The sequence below is a fragment of the Grampus griseus genome (assembly GCF_964374135.1).
Source record: "Grampus griseus genome assembly, chromosome: 10".
Taxonomy (NCBI): Eukaryota; Metazoa; Chordata; class Mammalia; order Artiodactyla; family Delphinidae; genus Grampus; species Grampus griseus.
The window spans coordinates 16,183,750-16,205,956 of NC_139004.1; the positions used below are offsets into that span (position 1 = coordinate 16,183,750).

Below are 22,207 nucleotides of genomic sequence, written 5' to 3' on the forward strand. Positions count from 1 at the left end.
GGTGAAATTGTAGGTTGATTGTGGTATTTTCTGTTGCAGTTTGACTGTTCTTTAACACAATAGTAAATTGTATTGTATTGGTAATTCTTCTTTGGTACTTTGTAGCTGGGTTCTGTAAAAATAGAAATACAAAGTAGAAACCAGGTGATGTTAGAGGTACAGTATCTAAAACTCCAGTAGCAAAATATACATAAAAATTATGACATTTTTGAAAATTTTATTAAAAAACAAATATTGATATTTTATTGCCAGTAAAATCATATAACACAAACAAGTGAAAAAACTGGCAACATAGGGCTTCCCTGGTGGCGCAGTGGTTGAGAGTCCACCTGCCAATGCAGGGGACGCGGGTTCGTGCCCCGGTCCGGGAGGATCCCGCATGCCGCTGAGCGGCTGGGCCCGTGAGTCATGGCCGCTGAGCCTGCGCGTCGGAGCCTGTGCTCTGCAACCGGAGAGGCCACAACCGTGAGAGGTCCCCGTACCGAAAAAAACCAAAAACAAAAGCAAAACCAAAAAAAAACTGGCAACATAGAGTAATTTGATGGCTCAGATGTAACTAGACAGGAAATTTAAATCTGATTTTCTCATTTTCTTGAAAATTTTGTGAATTAGAAGAATTTATTTAATGAGACTAGTTGTAGGGTGTCTTTTATTAGGTGATACCATTGACCTTTCCTTAGAAAACCTCGTATTGTTAGCACTTGGTATAGAGAAAGAATGCTCAGTTGATACAGTTTTGTATCTAATGTTTGGAGATGCACATCTTTTCTTTTAAAAGTTCATTCCATAACACTCTACAAAGCACACAGCATATGTGTAGCAGTTACTTCTGAGACTGAGAGAATAAACACTAATTTCACTTACTTATTAGTTTGGGGGTGGGGGGACTCATCTGCAGAATCTCCAGTTAGGATATCAACTATGGATGGATTTTTAAGGAGAAGTTTATCAGTACTACCGTTATAACAAGGCATACATTTTATTGAGTAATAAATAGTAACTGAAATGTCTTTGTGAAAGATGGTTTCTAACACATTAAATCTTTAGCGTAACTCTGAAAATTCAAGTGCCCCATTTCTTTAAGCTGCCCTGAAGTCTGGTGCTGTGATGGGCTAGAATCATGGGTTGAGGATGTGAAGGGTTATGTTGAATTACTTGGTCTGCCGCTAACAGCGTCGTGTTTAACAACCCACGCAACCTGGTTGTTCTCAGTTTCCTGGGCTGTAAATTGTATGACATGGAAGGTCCCTTCAGCTCTGACTGACATTCTAGGAGTGTTGGAGTCTGTAATATAAAACTGAGTTTCAGAGCCTGTCATTAGAATGAGACATTGACATTTTGGACAGTGATCTCTAGCAAAAGTTATTGTAATGTGACTAGCTTTTTCTTGCATCCTAATCTCCACATGCCAGAGTTTGCTTTTTCTTTCCCCATACCTTCTTACTTACAAAATGAATTTGAAGGCATTTGTGGCAGACATACCATGCATTTTTCTTTTGTATGTATTTGTATTCTCCAGTGAAGAGGGTCTTCAGTAAAGCACAGTTCCCTGACTCCTTTGCCTTTACTCTATTCCGTGGTAATGCCATCCTAGGTGGTGACAAGTGGTGTACTTGGAGTTTTGTGCTTCTCTAAAGCAACTTTCATTTCTACCCTGGGGCGTATTTATTTTGGGGACTTTGAGGCAGGCAGTTTTCATCTTGGTGACTGGGATTGCTGGGGGGAAAAAAGTAATTTGAGAGGATTTAATGCAAGGTGTGAACATTACCTGCAGCAGTGATTCTCAAGGGTGTTTGCTTGGAGAGGGACCCTTAGCCAGAGTGGGAAGATGGCAGGGTGGCTTACCTGAACCTGGGGAAGCTGGGGGGCTTGGAGATTCTGCCATGTGGCCCTTCACCTAGATTCATTTGCCATGTGAGCCACTGTCACAGTGGTAAGCATCCTATCACTCAGATGTCCTGGGGTGGGAAAACAGACATGGCTCTCTGGCATCTATGCTTAGACTTACCCAGGGTCAGGTGCAGTTTCTGGTACCCTACTTATGCCTTCTTTCTCTTCCCTCATATTCAAGAACTTGTATCGGAATGCAGTGAGTGATTTGAGAGGGATGACCTTGAATCTACTTTGATTTATATATTTAAAATATTAAATCATTCGCAAATCTGATTATCATTATCAATGCAATTATTTGTGACCTATTTCCTAGTTCTCCAGAGGTTTAAAAATAAATGGGATCTGACTTTATTTTACAGTGATTGAAAGTTTAAAAAATCTCCTTGCCTTCTTGCTTTTGAGAAACGTCATTAGCATTATAGGTCTTGATAAGATTACAGTTGCATTAATTATAGTAGCAACTGTAATTACCTTCTGTCTGGCTCTTTGTAGCTTACCCTTTCGTATACATTAATTCATTTGTACTCCACAGGAACCCTGGCATTACTGATTATATAGCAAGGCCTCAGTGTACTATAATTTGAAACCTATTCCTCTAATCTCAAGTTCTTTAGGTTCTGTTAAGCTGCTTACCTTGAATGGAGGGAAGTGAGAAAGTGAGACCCATTTATTGTTATCTCCATCCCTCCTGCCTATTGACTAAGGTCACGGCTCAACCATTTCTAGTTCCCTTTCATATTCTCACTTACACGTTTTGTTCCTTCATGTTTCTTGTTTCCTCTTTGATTTCTTTTTCCCTTTCCTGCTTCTCAGTTTTACTTGCCATTTTATTTTGTGGCAACATAAAAACTTTTTTTGTAAGGAGTTAATAAAGATTTGCTATATTTTTTAAAAAAAAATCTGAAAAGAATATTTTAGTCTTACCTTGCTATAAGGGTGCTTAATTTAGGAAATGAGTGAGTAAACGTATTCCTTAACTGTAAGCAAACAATAAAGAAGCTAATCAAACCAGTAAAAACCTAAAGAGATTCTGCAGAGAGAACTCTCTTGGGTGTGTTTTTTAAAGGTAATTTTGGAAGGTTTTAAGGTAAGACACAGTTTATACTGTTTTTACTGTCAAATGATTAAGTCAAGAAAGCCCTTCCATGTTTTTTAAGGCTATGGCCTATGTTCTAAATTCTAGTTTTGTATTTAGGCCAGAGAAGTATTGAAGCTGTAATCTGAAGGATTTTGATGTAGATAACTTTCAGTCTTTAACATTTCACAACCAACATTAATTTTAAATTCTTGAATTAAGGTTGGTTTGTTTGTTTTTCAGTGTTCAATACTGAGGTTTTGAATTAACCTTTAAAAATAATGTTTGGCCAGTCTTTTGATTAGAACTAAGAATGCATATCTCAAACCCACATAATTCCTATCTCATAAACTATGTTTAGAGGCATTTAATTTTTGAAGGTGGGGTTTTTCACAGTGGAGCTCCTTTATGCCAAGTCTTAATAAATCTTTTCAGTGAATTCTGGTTTTAGCGATAGGCTGGTTTAAGAAGCAGAAGATGAACAGACAGGATTTGTAGCAAAGATCTGTGCTGGCTGTGTTAGCAGTGTTGTGTCCGGATGTACTGGGAAATCTATGTAGTTGTGTATGTAACTTGTTTCTGGCCTGCTCAGCCTCCCACACTACAGTGTCATTTCTCCTCGAAGCCTTTCCTGGTCTTTTTTTAGGAGAGTTGACCACTCTCTCATGGTGATCTACTGTCCTTAAAAACACTGATCAGACCATGTCTGACATTTCATTCCAGTTATTTGTTTACAAGTTGTTTTCCTCAAGACTGTAAGTCCCTTTAGGGCAGAAGTCATTGTGATGACTCAGGACAGAATAGGTTTTTTTTTTGGCGGGGGGGTTGGGTTTGGGGAGTCTTTATGTTGTATCTAAATATTGATAAAATAATATTTCAAACCTACTTCATTTTTTACTCATCTGTAGCATTTTGGAACTTCTGTTTCGGTTATGCATGTGCATTAGTGTATTGTGTTGTGATGTAAAATGTCCATCCTCTTTGTTTTTCGTACGTTTCTACACTTATTTCACTGTCTTCATTTCTCCAGAAGGGCATTGGTAATGCCAGTCACAAGGGGTTGAGGACTAAGATTGTGAATTTAAAGCCAACAAGTAAGTGCCGGATGCCCCTTCCCTGACTTCCCCCCTTTAGGTTGCCTTTATACTGCCTCCCACCGCTCCTCGGTGACACTTTATAAGGGTTTGAAGAGTTGCAGGAGGAGCTTGACATTTTCCTTCATGATCGGATGTGGGGATCTGAGCTAAGTGTGGCTTACAGGTTTCTTATTCTTGTATAGTGTTGTTCTCTCTCTCTCTCTCTCTTTTTTTTTTAGGAGCTTGAATGCCATCTGTTATTAGGTCTGTTATCTCTGCTTTCATCACCTGGTGCAGTAATTTGGGGAATATGGGTTTGAGCATGAGCAGTGATTAAGTTTTTGCATTGCTGCCATGGATGCTTTACTTACTGAAACGGAAGTACTGAGTAGCTTTATGCCATAAACATTAAAGCTGGGGAGGGGGAAGGGGAAGCTGGGACAAAGTGAGAGAGTGGTGTGGACATATATACACTACCAAAGGTAAAATAGATAGCTAGTGGGAAGCAGCTGCATAGCACAGGGAGATCAGCTCGGTGCTTTGTGTCCACCTAGAGGGGTGGGATAGGGAGGGTGGGAGGGAGATGCAAGAGGGAGGGGATATGGGGATATATGTATACGTATGGCTGATTCACTTTGTTATATAGCAGAAACTGACACACCATTGTAAAGCAATTATACTCCAATAAAGATGTTAAAAAAAACACCCCAGGGCTCCCCTGGTGGTGCAGTGGTTGAGAGTCCGCCTGCCTATACAGGGGACATGGGTTTGTGCCCCAGTCTGGGAAGATCCCACATGCCGCGGAGCGGCTGGGCCCGTGAGCCACGGCCACTGAGCCTGTGCGTCTGGAGCCTGTGCTCCGCAACGGGAGAGGCCACAGCAGTGAGAGGCCCACGTACCACAAACAAAACAAAACAAACAAAAAAAAACACCCCAAAACATTAAAGCCTTGGAGCTACTAGAATTCAGGAGATGTGTGGTGACCTAAATGGGAAGGTAATCCAAAAAAGGGGATATATGTATACGTATAGCAGATTCACTTCGCTGTATGGTAAAAACTAACGCAGCATTGTAAAGCAACTATACTTCAACACAAATTTTAAAAATAAAAAAGTAAATAAATAGAGTGTGGGGAAAAAAGAAAAGAAATATATAGAATTCAGGGGAGCCTACTGTAGCAAGACAGCCAACCACCTGAGTTCTTTTAAGGGTCAGTACTGAGGTGGAGTTAACTGATGTGCGAGTGCTTTGACTTGTGAGTATTTTGATGTACACTTGATTTAGATTGTGAAAAGTAAGTTGGCACCGTATAAATCTCCCACTGTCATAAAAGGTATATCTGCTTGCAAAAGATGTAATTAAATCATAAAATTAAATGCTTCTGGTAGTTTGCCTCCAGAAGGTATTTCCATTACTATAAGAAGACATCTTGCTTATGTGGATTATTTATTTTTTATATTCTTTGTCCAGTATGATGACTTGAAAATAGTTGTCATTAGTTGTACCAACAGTGCTGTACGAATGGAAGAAAAAGTTGCCTTAGAATTCTCCATTCCAACATGTTTTCATCTTTACATCTTCCACAGTTCTGAATCATACATAAATTTCACATCATTATAATTATAGTGTAGCTACTTTTTTGTGCAAGAAGAGTTTTGATATTAAATAACCCTCAAACTTTGAGGGGATTTAAACTTTGTGTTCTGTCCTTATCTTAGCTTCCTCTCCAACCCAAAACTCTGGAAATGCATGCTGGTAACATCAGGACCTTAGTAGAGGCTCTCTTTGCTTATACTTTGATTCACGCTTTGAATTCTGTCTTTTTGGACAGTTGATTCTTACCATTCTTCTCTTATTTTAATGTTTTTTTCTAGGTGTCATCGTTCTAGTTAACATTTAAATTCTTAGTAATTGCTGAAATCTTAGTAGCTAAAATTGGCGCTTGAATTGTAATGATCTTGTGTTTTGAGTCAATTCTAGCATTTCGGGTAAAATTTTCCAACCCAGACTAGCTGCTTCTTTCACTTAACCCAACATCTTTGTTTCACTTTGCTTTCTTCTTTTAAAATGAGAATATTTCAGGAGAGTTACTTAGTGTGACCATTAGAGGATGCTTGCTTTCTTGGGAGGAGCTGACATATGAGGAATGACATTGAACGGAGCAGAGACAAACTTGGGCTAAATTTTTGTTTTTCTGTGTAATTAAGTAGTTAAAAAGCCTTTGGAGGCCATGCTGAGTAACAGCTCCAAGCATTTTGTAGAAAAACAGTAAACTGAGCTTTCCTTTCTAATATTCTTAAACAATATTCAAATTGATGGGGCTCTCTTAAGTGAGAATTGATGTCTGTAGTGCATTTACTCATTTTTTTGTTTTCGTTTTTGTTTGTATATCTACCAGTCTTCTCTTACCCTCTGCCCCAGCATTGGGTTGGGTTTGCTTTTATTAGGAAGCTTTCCAGCAGGACGACCCAGAGCTTAGGGTTCAGATAGGTCTTCAGAATGTCTGTTAATAGGACTGAATTTGTGTGAAGTGAGAGCAGTTAGTATAAGAGATGACAGCAACTTGGCATGAGGCCTCTCTGGTGGTAGTGGAGGTGGGTGGTAACATATTAAGGAAACAGTGAATGGCCTTTAAAATTAGGTGAGAAGAATGAAGTATTGAAGGAAAGTCTGGCTGTTTATAGAGGCTTTAGAAGAAAAAGAAATTAAAGGAAAAAGAAATAAACAATTGGAGTCCAAGTTGCCAGATTATTGGTGCTTCTATAATGTGTAATGATATTCTAAGGCTAACTTGTACAAATGACTTTAGCTTTGAGAACCAGAGGGGGAACGATTGCTTTGTATGTAGAAACATAATTTAATTAATAAATACGTATTTTGTAGGTAGTCCTGTTTCTATCAGTGTGTGTGTGTGTGTGTGTGTGTGTGTGTGCGCGCGCGCGCACGTGTGTGCGCGCATATGTGTTTACATATATGCTTATATTACAGGGGTGGGTACTTTTCTGCTTTTGAATGACCATTATAATTGGCTTCTTGACATGTTGACAGGGCTTTCCAGTATGTATGGGTGGGATGTTTTTCCTCAGCTCTAATAATGTTCAGTGCAGTTAGCACTGTGGGATTTGGGAAAGATTATTTGCTCATGAAGATCCATAAACCACACTGAATATTGATTCAACGAATATAGCCATTATTGTACAAAATATGCCTTTTTTCGTGTAGGTTTTTCAGTGTTATGAATTCACAGGTGTGCATATAATAGTGAATTATATAAAACAAACTAGCTTTTGGTTCAATACTTTGTAATATATAATAATTTTAGCTAAAAAAATAGTTTAGTAACATTCTTTACTGGATTAGATCAAATGTAAAAACGAGCACAGAATCAGGGTTTTGTAGCTGATTTATAAATAACTGCTGAAAGCCTCGGGCTTAAAATTAAATTTGGTTTAACAGGACTGAATTTTATGTGACACTTGTAAGTAACAACTTAGAGAGATGTTTATTAAAGATGGTTAATAAGCCCACTGAGACGTATTTGACCATTATTTAGAGGAGATGAAATGTGAATTTACATTGAAAATGGGAAAGATAAAATCTTGGAAATAGAACATTTGAGTGTGTCCCATTCTACATATAAGGCAGTCTTCGTTTTTCATCCTTGGATTAAAATTGCATATTTCTATTTTAATAACTTACATCTTTATCCCTGTCTCCTCAGTGGTCTCATGTTATTATCAGTTTATCTGGTCACACTGAGCATCATTGTTCCCATCTGTTCCTATTAATACGTCCTCCTTTAATTTCTTATTACGTGTGATTGAAATGATGTAAAAACCAATATTTTCACTCTCCTTTTCTTTCAAACTCTGTTGTCCTGATTTCTTTTCTTCCTCTCCTTCTCTTCAGTCTAGCCACAAAGGGTGATGAAATCCGCAGTAGTCACAAAATAAATTGGTACTCATTGAGCAGTGTTCTTTTTCTTTCACAGTGCTAGGCATCAGTGACTAATCAGAAGGGATTGTATAGAGAAGCAGTGTGTGAGTGTCTAATGGTGGTCCTTACGGCTTGGTCCCTTCATAAGTATAGCATGTTCATTTTCAGTATAAATTTGCTCCAAAAGTTTCCTTTTTACCTTTCACATTTTTATTCCTTCAGCATGTTTCCCTGTTCCTGAGTCCTTGTTTCCTTTCCTTTTCGTCCCACAGATACACCTTCTTTAAGACATCTCCTTCAGTTTTATTATTTATTCTGTCAAATTTCAGTTTGTTTTAGAGGGTAATAATATTGATAACTGCACATATAATGGGTATTGATTTGTAGTATATGTTTTTATTCTGTGGTCTATAGATTTAAGGAGTTACTTTGAAATAGCAATTCTGTTTGCAAAAGGATTTTTTAAAAAGATGGTATAACAAGTATAAAAGTTCTATTCTGCTAGTCTGTTTTTTTAAAAAATAATCATTATGTGGTTGAATTTCCTTTCTTTCATCTTTGACCAGATATAATGAGGGACTTTTATGTTATTTCCTACTTTGTTTTTAGTGTGGTATATTTTTCAATTAAAGAAAAAAACAGACTGTTGCTAGGTCTGCCACTCTTTAATGAATCATTGGATTGGAAAATAACTCATTATATCATCAGGCAGGATATGTTCCTTTATTTGCATGTAGATAGTTGGAGATGAATAATTTATCAAATGTTATTAGTACAGGCTCATATTGCTGAAGTCTCAGCAGGATATAATGAAATTTGTCTCAGGCTAGTATGAAAATAGCATGCCTTTGCGTAGTCATTATTGAACTTTTGGCATCTCTCAGAGAACTATTATGTTATCATGCCAATCTTGCTCACCTCTTCATTAACTGGACTTGTGATTGAAGAGTTCAACTTATCTTGAAAATCTGTGAAATCTGGTATGCCAAATGCTTGAGTCTGTGTTTCTCCATCAGAGCAAGAATTTTCAGAATGAATGAAGTACTTAATGTTTCTTATTAAAGCGATTAGTACAAAAAAGGCCATGACTGATGGTTTTATTACTTCTGGTCCTGAAAAGCTGTCTGTACAGGAGATGTTTAAGCAGTATATCTTTCTGAAATGAGGGGTGATGAAACATACATATAATTGCTTAGAATCTTATATCTGTACTAATTACGTATTTGAAGTTATTTTAAATAATTGCTTTTAAAAAGTGGGCTCTGATTAGCTTGTGGCACGACTGTGTGAGAAGGTCAACAGATCTCCCCACAAGCAACAACAAAGCTGGACACATGGTCAGAAACAAGCCATTCTTGCTTTCTGGAAAGTGAGTAAAAGCAGTCAGCAAATGAGAAGTGTTTATTTGTGCAAACAACTGAGCTTTGGGTAAGAATAGTGTGAGTCTGTGGTGTTTGTGCCTGGTGCTCCTGCCGTTTTCCTTCCTCAGCTCTGTGGGCAAGGTTGTTCAACCAGGGCAGGGCAGGCTGTAAAAACCAGCAGCTTCACTGCTGCTCCCAAGAAGGCTCAGCTGACTTGGAGGACTGTTTGGGAAAGTGAAGGTGTTTATGGCGCGTGACGGGGGGCGGGGGGTTAGGGGATGGGGTGTCTCTGGCTCTACACACCTGAAGTTGTAGGCCTGTTTGGCAGGAGTGGTAGACAGACAGACTAGCCATGGATTTAGTAGAGACTTCTGGGAGGTGAGACAGAGAGAGGATGCTTGATGAGTCTTCGCAAACTGTAAATTGATTGGACGTTGTGCACAGGCACAACGGGGAGCAGAGTGGGCCCAAGCTGCCTACACTTATCTGTTGGCTGGAGCTTGTATGCACATCGTGAGAAGGTGGGAGAGGACCCAAGAAAGCCCAGGAGAAAGTAAAAGGTGGGGCAGGCTTGAAAATGGCCCTAAGTTTGAATGCTCTCGTCTCATACACAGATCAATCAGCACATCGTTAGGAATCTTACTGGTTTAAGGTGTTTGAGCATATACGTGACCAGTCCTTGACTTAGCTTTGCTATGCAGATACAGAATTGACTGCTGGGAAGTGACGCTTTGGAGGGAAGAAAGCCAAAAAAGCTAAGAAAGGAGATTAATGACCATTCATTGTGGAGACATAAACTTCATAGACTACACTTTGGGTGATTAATATGAATTGAGAGTTGCTACAATATATTAGCTAAAATTTCTAGTATTTAACAAAATATTATGATACATACAAAGAAACCACGTATAACCACGTTCAAGCGGGAAAAAAGCAGTCAGTATCGACTGTCGTTGAGCGGCCAGAAGTGTTGGATTTAGCAAAGACTTGAAAGAACTAAGTGAAACGATGTGAAAAGCATTTAAGAAAAGGATGATGACGGTGACTTGAGTACAGAATCACAAAATGATAGGAATTATAAAAGAGAACCAATAGGAAATCTGGAGTTGAAAAGTACAGTAGCTGAAATGAAAACATTCATTAGAGGGGCTCAACTGCAGATTTGAGATGGCCGAAGAAAAAAATCTGTGGATAGACCAAGGGAAATGATCTGATTTGGATAGAAGAAAAGAGGAAAAATGAAAAGGGCCTCAGAGACCATTGGGACAACATCTGGCACACCAAAAAATGTGTCATGGGAATCACAAAAGAAAAGGACACAGTGAAAAACAGCAACAGCAACAACAGTAGTTTTAAACCGTACTGGATGAAAACTTCGCAAATTTTATGAAAACCATTACTTTCGGATCCAAAAAGCTAAATGAATTCCATGTAGAGAAGTCCCAGATATCCATACCTATACACATCGTAGTCATTGTAGAAAGAGAGGGAAAATCTTGACAGCATAAGAGAAAAATGACATACTGTGTACCAGAGAACAACAAGATTAATAGTCGACTTCTCACCAGAAGCACTAGAGGTCAAAGACAGTGGAGTGATATATTCAGTGCTCAAGGAACAAAACTGTCAACTAAGAATTCTGTTGATATATCCAGCAAAAGTATCCTTCACAAATGAAGCAAAATAAAGACATTTCCAAATAAAAAATTTTTTGCTAGCAGACTTGATTTACAAGAAATACTGAAGACAATTTTTCAGGCAGAAAGTGGTACCAAATGGAAATCCCCAGGAGGAAATGAAGAGTGCTGGAAGTGGTAATTATGTGGGTAAATATATAGTACTTTATAAATATATTTTTTTCACATTTTTCCTTAAAAAACATACAACTGTATAAAACAACAATTGTAGCACTGTATTTTAGGGTTTATACAACTGTATATGTTAATATGTGTGATGGCAGTGGCACAAAGGAGAAAGAAGGAAAAGAAATGATTCTGGGACAATTGACTATCCATGTGCAAAAATAAACTTAGACCTTTATTATACACAAAAAGTAACACAGTGTATCCTAGACCTAATTATAAGAGTGAAAATGATAAAACTTGTGGAAGAACGAAATTGAGCTATTTGTAATGAGGTGGATAGACCTAGAGTCTGTCATACAGAGTGAAGTAAGTCAGAAAGAAAAAGACAAATACCATATGCTAACACACACATATGGAATTTAAGAAGAAAAAAAAAATGTCATGAAGAACCTAGGGGTAAGACAGGAATAAAGACGCAGACCTACTGGAGAACGGACTTGAGGATATGGGGAGGGGGAAGGGTGAGCTGTGACAGGGCGAGAGAGAGTCATGGACATATACACACTAACAAACGTAAGGTAGATAGCTAGTGGGAAGCAGCCGCATAGCACAGGGATATTGGCTCGGTGCTTTGTGACAGCCTGGAGGGGTGGGATAGGGAGGGTGGGAGGGAGGGAGACGCAAGAGGGAAGACATATGGGAACATATGTATATGTATAACTGATTCACTTTGTTATAAAGCAGAAACTAACACACCATTGTAAAGCAATTATACCCCAATAAAGATGTTAAAAAAAAAAAAACTTGTGGAAGAAAATGTAGGAGAAATCTTTGTGCTCTTGGGCTAGGCAGAGATATGACACCCAGAGCATGAGCTGTAAAATAAAATATTGATAAGTTGAACTTCATTATATTAAAAAAAACTTTAATTTTCAAAAGATGCCATTATGAAAGTGAAACTATAAGCCACAGACTGAGAGAAAATATTTAAAAATTATATATCTCAGAAAGGTCATATAACCAGAATATGAAAAGAATTCTTATAATTCAATAAGACAAATGCTATAACTAAAATATTGACAAAATACTGGAATAGACATTTATATTAGTGAGGGTTCTTCAGAGAAGGAGAACCAGTAGAGGTGTGTGTGTGTGTGTGTGTGTGTGTGTGTGTGTGTGTGTGTGTGTGTGTGTGTGTGTGTGTGTGTGTGTATCATGAGATGTATTATAAGGTATTGGCTCCCACCATTAAGGAGGCTGAAAATTCCCAGTGTCTGTAGTCGGCAAGGTGAAGACTGTAGAGAGCTGATGTGTGGTTCCAGTCCAGGTCCAAAGGTCTGAGAATCAGGAGAGTTGTTGGTGTAAGTTACAGCTGGCAACTGGGCAGGTGCGAGACCCAAGAAGAGCTGATATTTCAGTCTTGAGTCTGAAGGCTGGAAAAGACCAGTTACTCAGCTCAGTAGTCAGACAGGAGGAGTTAGTTCCCTCTTACTCAGCATTTTTGTTCTATTCAGGTCTTTGATTAATTGGATAATGCCCACCAGTGTTAGAGAGAGCAGTGTGCCTTACTCAGTCTACTGATTGAAATGTCAGTCTCATCCAGAAACACCCTCACAGACACACCCAAAATAATGTTTGGCTAAATGTCTGGGCACCCTGTGGCCCAGGCAAGTTGACGCGTAAAAATTAACCATGACAACATTTTACCAAATGGGAATACAATTGGCTAATCACACGAAAAGGTGCTCAATATTGTTAGTCATTATGGAATGCGTATTATTCATTCAAAGCACAATAATATACCACTGCATGCCCACTAGAATAGCTGTTGTCAGAAGTTACAGTATGAGTGAGATCTTGGTGATATGGAGAAACTCAAACCCTCATACATTGCTGGTGGGATATAAAATGGGAGCACTTCTTTGGAAAAGTTATTTCTTATAAAAGTGAATATAAATTTATGATATAACCCACAATTCTTTTCCTAGGAATCTATCTAAGAGAGGTGAACACATATGTCCGCATGAAGATCTGTATTCAGATATTCATAGAAGCATTATTATAAAAGGTGTTAATTGGGAACAGTCCAAGTGTTCATCAGCTGGTTGATAGATTAGCAAAATGTAATATATTTGGTATGGGAGCATGGATAGACTATAAATAAGCTTGAGAGAGTTTTGGGGGTGATGGAAATGTTCTAAAAATGGGTTGTGATGATTGTACAACTGTATAAGTTTATTTAAAATCATTGAATTGTGTACTTACAATGGGTGAGCTTTACAGGATGTACTTCAGTAAAGTTATAAAAAATAATATGTATATAGAGAAAGTGATAAATATGGAAAATAATATTTAGTGAATATCAAGGAGATGGGAATTATTCTATTCTTCCAACTTCTCTGTAACTACAATTAATTCAACATTTTAATGGGTCTTAGAAGTGTTCTGATTCTTTTGTAACGTTTTAAAAAAAATAAGTTTAAAAGCTTTTGTTTGTTCTTAAAAAATCCAACCCTAGAGTGTCTTTTTTTTTTTGCGGTACGCGGGCCTCTCACTGTTGTGGTGTCTCCTGTTGCGGAGCACAGGCTCTGGACGCGCAGGCTCAGCGGCCATGGCTCACGGGCCCAGCTGCTCCGCGGCATGTGGGATCTTCCCGGACCAGGACACGAACCCGTGTCCCCTGCATCGGCAGGCGGACTCTCAACCACTGCGCCACCAAGCGAAGCCGCCCTAGAGTGTCATTTTATCTCAACTTTTTAATTCTTTACTTCTTTGATTTACAGTTTGCTTTGAGCAGATGATCTGCTTTTGCACTTGGCCTGCAGGGCCAGTGCCCAAGTGAACCCTTCCTGCTTCATATATTTACATATCTGGTCTATGTTAGGGGCCATTCGTACCTGTGGAATGACACTCTGAGGATATTTTTATTTCTCTCATCTGTGCAGTATTAATGTGCAGATATTCTAAGCAAAGCACTTTTGACTGTAGAACTTGAACACCGCTGCCTTTCCCTTTGGTAGTATTTCTTAGGTTCAGTGATCATATCTTCTCCAGGTTGTTTTTATTTGTTTTCATAAAAGAAAAAGTTAAATGGAAATATTAACACATTTGTTGAAAGCAGTAAATTAAAGTGAAGTTGTATGACTCATGCTAACGTGTTTTCTATGCTTTATTTGAAGGTCACTCTGTGAGACTGCTGGGTCAGAAAAAGGATAATGGAAAACGGTTGGGGGGAGCACGACTGGATTTGCCAAAGATTAGGAAGAATCCACTGATAGAAATCATTTCCATCAACACTGGGTAAGCTTTTCTCTAACTCATAAAATATTTAATATACTCCATGAATTTTCCTGGCTATATGACACAGAAAAGTAGTTGAACATTTCCTTGGGAAAGAAAAATCAAAAATGAATTTTTAAAAAATCAGACATGAATATCGTTCCCTCTAAGATGTTCCCTGTATGCAGTTGCACTTATATATGCAGCAAGTGTTTTTTTCTTTGATTAACATTACTCTAACTTCTTTTTGGTAATAAACGTGGATTTTGTTTTCCAGCTCTGCCCTTGGTTAAAATCTTTTCAAGAAGAGTATTACTTCTCCTTCTTCTTTTTTTTTTTTTTGCGGTACGCGGGCCACTCTTGTGGCCTCTCGTTGCGGAGCACAGGCTCCGGACGCACAGGCTTAGTGGCCATGGCTCACGGGCCCAGCTGCTCCGCGGCATTGTGGGATCTTCCCCGACCGGGGCACGAACCCGCGTCCCCCGCATCGGCAGGCGGACTCCCAACCACTGCGCCGCCAGGGAAGCCCAAGAAGAGTATTTCATTCTGTGAAATGGTTAATACACCCATCATCTTTGACTGTTTTTTTCAATAGCATTATAGTAAATATTGCCCAAGATCCTAACCATATTTTGATTATTAACTATCTGAAATGAATATTTTTAAATGTTACTTTTATGAGCCTTAAACTGAAGATAAACATCGTGACTGAATATGAAGCCATGTTGGTCTGAAGTTCTGCCTGATTATAACTCCTGGTATAATCAGTCATACTTGGTTTTATTTGCGTTTGTTGAATTTGGTTCTTTTAAATAGTGACTCCATTTGAGAAAGTTACTTATTTCCCACTTTATATTATCATAGTCTGGTAATAAATTTAAATTCAAACCTCATGAAAGTCCCTCCATTCATGTAGCTGCCTCACATTTCCCACAGATTTAAGCCTTCTGCTCCTTTTAAATTTTAATCTTCCTTCTCTCTTTTTAAAAATTGTCCTCCTTCTGCCCTTTGCTTTCTTCATGATCTTTCCCACTGAGAACGGGTGAACTTATCTTTCCTGCCCCAGCATCTTTCTACCTCTCTCCAAGGCAGTGCTGTCCTTTCCTCCTGCACTGTTGCAGCTGTGTTGTCACTGGTTGTCTTTTCTCTTGCCTTATCATCCACCTCTGGTTCATCCTCCCCACTGCTGCCAAAGACCGGGGACTGTTGAAGAAGACATTTGGCTTTTCCCTAAAAGCCCTTGGGCACTTTCAGTTTACTTTGTGAACTTGTCCAGGACCAGTGTCTGGCCTTCAGTGTGGAAGATTCATAAACCTGGACTCATCAAGCTCAGAGACTACTAGCGACTAAGTCAGAATTTAACAGTCAGAAGCGTAGGTGTCGCATTGACCGGAGAATCTGATATATCCTCTGGAGCCTGAGCCAAGTTATGGGTGTAAGGCTGTTTGCCGTTGCCTCTGTCTCAGTCACTCTTCACCTTCCTTCACATCCTGCATTGCTGCTGCTGTTGTTTTTGACGCCTGAATTCAAATTCCTATTAAAATTTCAGCATACCTACATTTCCTTTCCTCCATATTTGCCTTATTTTCCTTTGTAACATTTCTCGGTATTGAAATAGACATATGTCCATCTAAGTTGTAATTGTCTCCCCTCACTGGCATGTAATAAGCTCCATGAAGGTAGGGAATTGACTTTCTTTTTTATCATTGTATCCTTAGTACACAGAAGTATGTACACAGTAGGGATTTATGTTCACTTATGAATGTTCACTTATGAATGAATAATTGAGTTCTATAATTAGAAAGTTGAATGGGGTCATGTTAATTTCTTGTTGCAGTACAAATTGCCTTGCTACTTGCTCCGTAATACTTGGAGTTTGGCTAAGTGTACTTTCTCCTAAACAATGTCTTTAGAGGGGCAAAGTCTAAATGTTTCTGATAGTCTCATTTTTTAAAAAAAACACAGGACTGATCAACTCCTTTTTGACTGGCACATTCCTTTAAGTATGTTATTATTTTAGGGTTTGTCAAACCCTTTTGTATTAGAATCTGTTATCTTAGGATCAAGGTGACTTTGTAGCTACTTGTGACCTGCTGAGTGTCGATTTTAACTGTTTGTTTTCAAAGATACTTTATATTTTTAGTCTCCGTACTTCTCCATTCTGTCACTCCCCACCTCACACTCCAGTATTCAGTCTCACTGAACTACTTGACATTCTCAGCCTCAAGGTCCTTCTCTCTCTCTACTCCAGGCCTGTCTGTGTGCTGTAAGGATCCCCTGGCGTGTCTTACCATTTCTCCACTTACTCGCGGGTAATCTTGCGGTACGCACTTGTGTGCCCCTTTCTTTGGGTGGCTGCTTGTTCCTCCCCTCCTGACCAGGCTAAATACCTCCATCTTTCCGTTGTGCGTCTACAACATTCCCTGTTTACCTTGATTGTGGCACTTCTCAGGATGCATAGTTTATATCTTCTACTTAGTTATGAGCTTCGTGAGTGCAGAAGGTATTTCAGTCATCACTGTTATTATCTCTGACTTCAGGGTCCAGGACAAAGTGAGCACTCAATAAATGCTGCATCAGTGTTGTATTTTCAAGCCACTACTAATTTATTTTGCCGTGTATTTTTCAAAATTTCCCTTAGGTAGCCATTTTAAATAGCATTAAGTTAAATTTTTCATATATTTATAATTTGAATTTTTCTTCTCTTGGATTTAGTGTTTCTTATAATGAGGCTATAGAGTTTTTTAAAGCTCACTGGGTATTTCCTTTCACGTTCTCATCCTCTCACATCTCTCATATTACAGTATAGAATTGCCTCTTAGTAAATAAATTAGCAAACATTCTTTTGCTGTTGAGAGCATTAATCTGTGCTGTCACTCGTTGCGATAAGAGTCTCTGAACTTCTCTGACGACTAATCATTTTCCTGAATCTGTTGGAGCCTTATCACTTGTTCTCGGATGAAAGTCTCTCCATGAGTGTTTGTCGACAGTATCACTCTTAACATCTTTACCTTGAATTTTATTTTTTTTACCTCCAGTAGAGCTCATTGCTTTTTTTCATTTACATTTAAATGTTTTAAAAGAGTTCTACGGATAATTATTTCTTTCAGGCAAAAATTATCATCTCCATCAAAATCTTACACTTTTCAAAGTTTTATGGCTTTGAAATTAAATATGGATATATGTTTCATATAAATTTTCTATCCATCAGTTAGGGAAAGGACCCCATTTTCAGCAAGTTTTATTACATGTATTGGTAATTTAGCAAAGTTACTATTAAACTCTACAGAGTTGTTATGCTTTGTTACGTTTCTAACTTAAAATGTAAAAGGAGTATATTAGTTGCTTTAGCCAAGGAAGAAGTTGAAAATTTCATATCATGCTAGATTGTGGATGAGCTGAGACCACTACTTGTTTGATCACATTGTGTATAATAAGAGTACCTTTAGTTCTTTTTTTTTTTTTGCGGTACGCAGGCCTCTCACTGTCGTGGCCTCTCCCGCCGTGGAGCACAGGCTCTGGACGCTCAGGCCCAGCGGCCACGGCCCACGGGCCCAGCCTCTCCACGGCATGTGGGATCCCCCCGGACCGGGGCACGAACCCGTGTCCCCCACATCGGCAGGCGAACCCTCAACCACTGCACCACCAGGGAAGCCCAAGAGTATCTTTAGTTCTTAAATAACATTTATTTTTTCTTTCCATACTCTCAATTTTATGTTCAGTTATTCATCCTTCTTATGTTTGCTGTATTGCATATAAAAACTTGGTCTACTCGGTTCCTTGTCTCAATTTACAACATTCTTTTTTTTTTGAGGTGAGCCTTCTGAGGTTAGCTGCCCCTTGTCCAATATCACTCTTATTTCTAGACTGTCCCTTATGGGGTAAGGACTCCCTGTAGACATGAATAGGCACATGTTTGTCTAGTAGGATGATGAGAGCTGTATGGACATGACTGAAATGCAGGAGAGAATGAAGTTAATCATTGCTAATGTATATTGAGTGCTTAATGTGAGCCAGACATAATTCTGTGAAATGTGTATTTTTTCCTGTATTTCGTCCTCACAACAGCCTTGTGAGATTTTTCAGTAGATGAGGAAACTAAGTTACAGAGCGGTTAGGTGACTTCACCTTGTCGTGCAGCTAGTAGGGGACTGAGACTGAGGCTTATCTCTTGCGCCCGTCAGACACTTCTGTGGGTTCACAGGAGCAAGGGATCATATCAAGTGTGGGAACAGAACAATCTTTGCATTATAGTGACATTTGAAATGAAATTTCAGCATCTATAGGCCACCCACATTTCTTGCTTATGGTTCCTATAGCAACCAAGCCAGGAAGGAATGAGAGCCTGGGTGGTAGTTTTGGGAAGGAAAAGCAAGGGTGGCAGTACTGTGTAATAGTTAAGAAGATGGGCTTTGGCATTCTCCAGTGGATTTATTTGTAACCATGGATTTGGAAGTTCCAAAGAGTGGTTGGAGATAGAAATACAAGGCTGAAAAGAAGCCTTAGTTGGAGGGGTGAGAGTTGAGGTCAGTGAAGGTGAATGGTCAGTGCTTGTATATAGGAAATAAGAGGAGAGAGAGGAATTATCTATGAAATAAAACAAGTCAGTGGCGAAGGTTTTATGAAAAGAAGTGTCTAACTATCAATTACTTCTGATCCCTTGAGGAGAAGTAATGCCAGGTTAGGTGAATCATTTTTGAAAGAGCCGGAAATTTGCAAACCACGTTAGAAATTAGTAGGCCTTGCTACAGGAGGACTGCTCTTTGGAGGAGTTCTGCTATAAAGTGAGAGATGTGGTCTTTAGAATACAAGGATATTTCTATCTGAGCTTGTTTAGAGGCAGAGGGGTAAGGATTAGAAATATATTGACAGGAGAAACTGTTTAAACAGGAACAGTTGTGAACATAGTTAGAAAGGTAAGTGTTGGAGAGAAAGACCCCTTCATGCTTCCTCAGACATAAGAGTAAAGGATGTAAGTTTAAGTGTAGAACTTATCAGTTCATTTTTCTTAAAGATCTTCACTGATTTAATTTAGAGAAAGGTGCTCAGTTCCTCCATGCTGTCAGGCAAAATGGAGGGTGGAGGGTTCAGTGTCCTGTCCCTTTATGTTTTGGTTAATATACTGTGGTCTCTTTTTGATTCCATTGACTTGAGATACAGCCAGTTCTCGATCAGAATCCCCCCTCCTTCCAAGGTTTGTCAGTTTTCTTCTTCCCCGATTTCCTCCCTTTGGTGGTGGTGTTCAGCTGATATTCTACACTACAGATTTTCTATAAACTGGAAGCTCTGTCTAATCTGAGATTCTAATTAAAAATTTGGCCAGAAATAATCTTGTTTCTGGGGTAAATATATGAAATTTGAAGAGTCATGCCAGAGTGTTCCATTTTTTTTCATGAAATTCGTGGAGTGAGGTCATGGTCCTGATGCACAACAGAGTAGGAAATCTGTGGATATTTATGTAGAAAAGTATCAACCAGGTGCCATGGTCAGTATAATAGGGAGTCAATATGTGCATAAAAGGAAGAAGTGAGCTGAGGTTGAAAAGCTCAGGTTTTGTCAGGGGACCCCATTTGTGTGATTGCCTTATTTTTTTTCTAGTAGTAAGAATGGAGTGTGGAGACAGAAGGAAATACAGGGAACAAAAAGTTAAAAATCAGAAAATGTGCCATAAAGAAAATCTCTGCTTCATTTTGCTGTCTCGCTCACTATCAAAGTCATCATCTTGACAATCCCTTGGCAATTTTCATTCTTCCAAAGCCAAGAGTTGGGTGCTACTCAGCAGTTCTGATATAAAGTATATCATATTTTAGATACTACTATCAGATTATCCCTAGTTTGAAGGGGTAATCCTCCCTAGGGCTAAACACATCTTAGAAAATACCATCTGACCCTGTAATATTTTACTGATACTTTCACTTTTAAAATTTATCATCTTTCTTGTTGTTTGCCATCTGCCAGACATAAAATGATGGTATATGGGAACCTTTAAGGGGAATCTAATTTTCTTTGAGATTACATACTTGAATTTATTACAGTTTTTTAAAGTATCTGTTACTTTTCCCCCTGTGACATCTTAGCTTTTGGAAAACAAACTAAGATATTTCAACTTTTTTTCTATAATGTCCGGAATTTATCAGTCCCTATTCCAGGGCTAGATATATAGGTGAATGAATGAATGAAAGAGAAAGAATGCAAATTTCTCTCATAGAAGTGAAGTAGGATCATTACTAATAACATTTTGCTATCTTTCTGGTTCTAATGATTAAAACATGAAATAATTATTAACTACATATAATCACAATGCATTTGAAAATATAATTATTATGTGCTTACCACATTACCAGGTATGGTATTAGATATTATGATATATACAAAGATAAACATTTCCCAAGTCAACAGGTAACTAACATTGACTGAAATAATCCAAAAAATCCAGCTGTAAACACAGAGTTAATTGCAGCTCCTGTATGGGGAGGATTTGGGTCTTGTTCTGTTCCACGTTCTGGGGAATGTATGCTTTTAGGTGCCAGCATGACACTCTCCATGAGAGTACACAGCAGTGACTCCTGCGACCTCTGAATGTAAGCGGTGTCAGAGACTCAGGTATCCTCTTACTGCCCCTCTATGAGATGTGGCAGCAACAAAGTGAAATGGTCTTCTCCTTGACCTTTGTCATCAAACACGACTACTGCCATTGTCAGTACACGTGTGGAAAATATAAGCCTCAAATGCTATCTTTTAATGTTACTCTTTAAATTACAGCTTTCAGAAAATAACATTCTATTAAAAAAATTTGGTGGTAAAAAATTCATTGGGTTGGTCAAAAAGTTCGTTTGGGTTTTTGGTAATATCTTATGGAAAAACCCGAACGAATTTTTTGGCCAACCCGTAATTAGAAGTGTTCTTATAAAGCTTGAATTAAGGTTCCAAAAAGATCCTGTTAGAAGGTTGAATATATGCAATATCACACTTGTATTAGGGTGAATCTTTTTAACATTTTTGGAGAATAAAATTTGGGATATTTTATTTTATAATCCCTTTGAAATGACTATGTGTTTAGTATATTCAATGATTCATTAACTTCTTTTATCTTAGCATGGTGTCAACAAATAAGTGTTCTTTTTTTTTCCTAGTTATACTGTACTGTTCTGTTTACATGTCCTGATTGTAATAACCGTGGCACTATTCTGAATCTGCTCTCTTGATAAAAGCTCCCTCAGCCTCGGTGCCATCCTCAGAGACATCTATTAGGTACTGACACCTTTTTCCAAGAGGCAGTATCTCAAGATAAAACATTTTCCAAAAAGAATTCAGCAGACTTAATAGTCACTCATTTCTTTAAAAATTATTGGTCAATATCACTTTTTTATATATTGGGCACTGATGACTGTAAATTAATGTAAGTCAGTTTTGTCATGTATACTCTTAGAAGTTTTTTTGATAGACAGTAGTACCTACCAATGAGGATTAGTTGCTTCTCTACAACCCAGTTGTCAGGTTATAATGAAAGCAAGTCCCAGTCCAGAATCTGCAATAAGAGTTCATTAAGCAAGCTGGCACCGTCCACCTGTTCTTATAAGCTTGGTGAAGTCCTCTTTCTTCTTTGGGGTGATTAAATCGAACCTTGCACGAAAGTTTCACTTGAACCAGATGAGACAGTATTGTCAGCCTCAAGCAACCGGAATCCTCTACCCAATATCTAGAGTGAGGGTAAAGGAGGGACCAAGACAGAATAATATCCTTAATGGTCCAAGCCAGTGCTACCCAAAGTGTGATCCATGG

The 22,207-nt window shown here is 38.5% G+C and overlaps 1 protein-coding gene across 2 annotated transcripts in view; it reads left to right on the plus strand.

Moving 5' to 3' along the window:
- CDKAL1 (CDKAL1 threonylcarbamoyladenosine tRNA methylthiotransferase) overlaps positions 1-22,207 on the plus strand; it is a 649,761-nt gene that overhangs the window by 198,375 nt on the left and 429,179 nt on the right. For both annotated transcript variants that reach the window (XM_082664020.1, XM_082664021.1), the window contains one exon: positions 14,326-14,446. In XM_082664020.1, the coding sequence (XP_082520146.1) occupies positions 14,326-14,446 (121 nt within the window). The remainder of the gene's footprint in view (positions 1-14,325; positions 14,447-22,207) is intronic.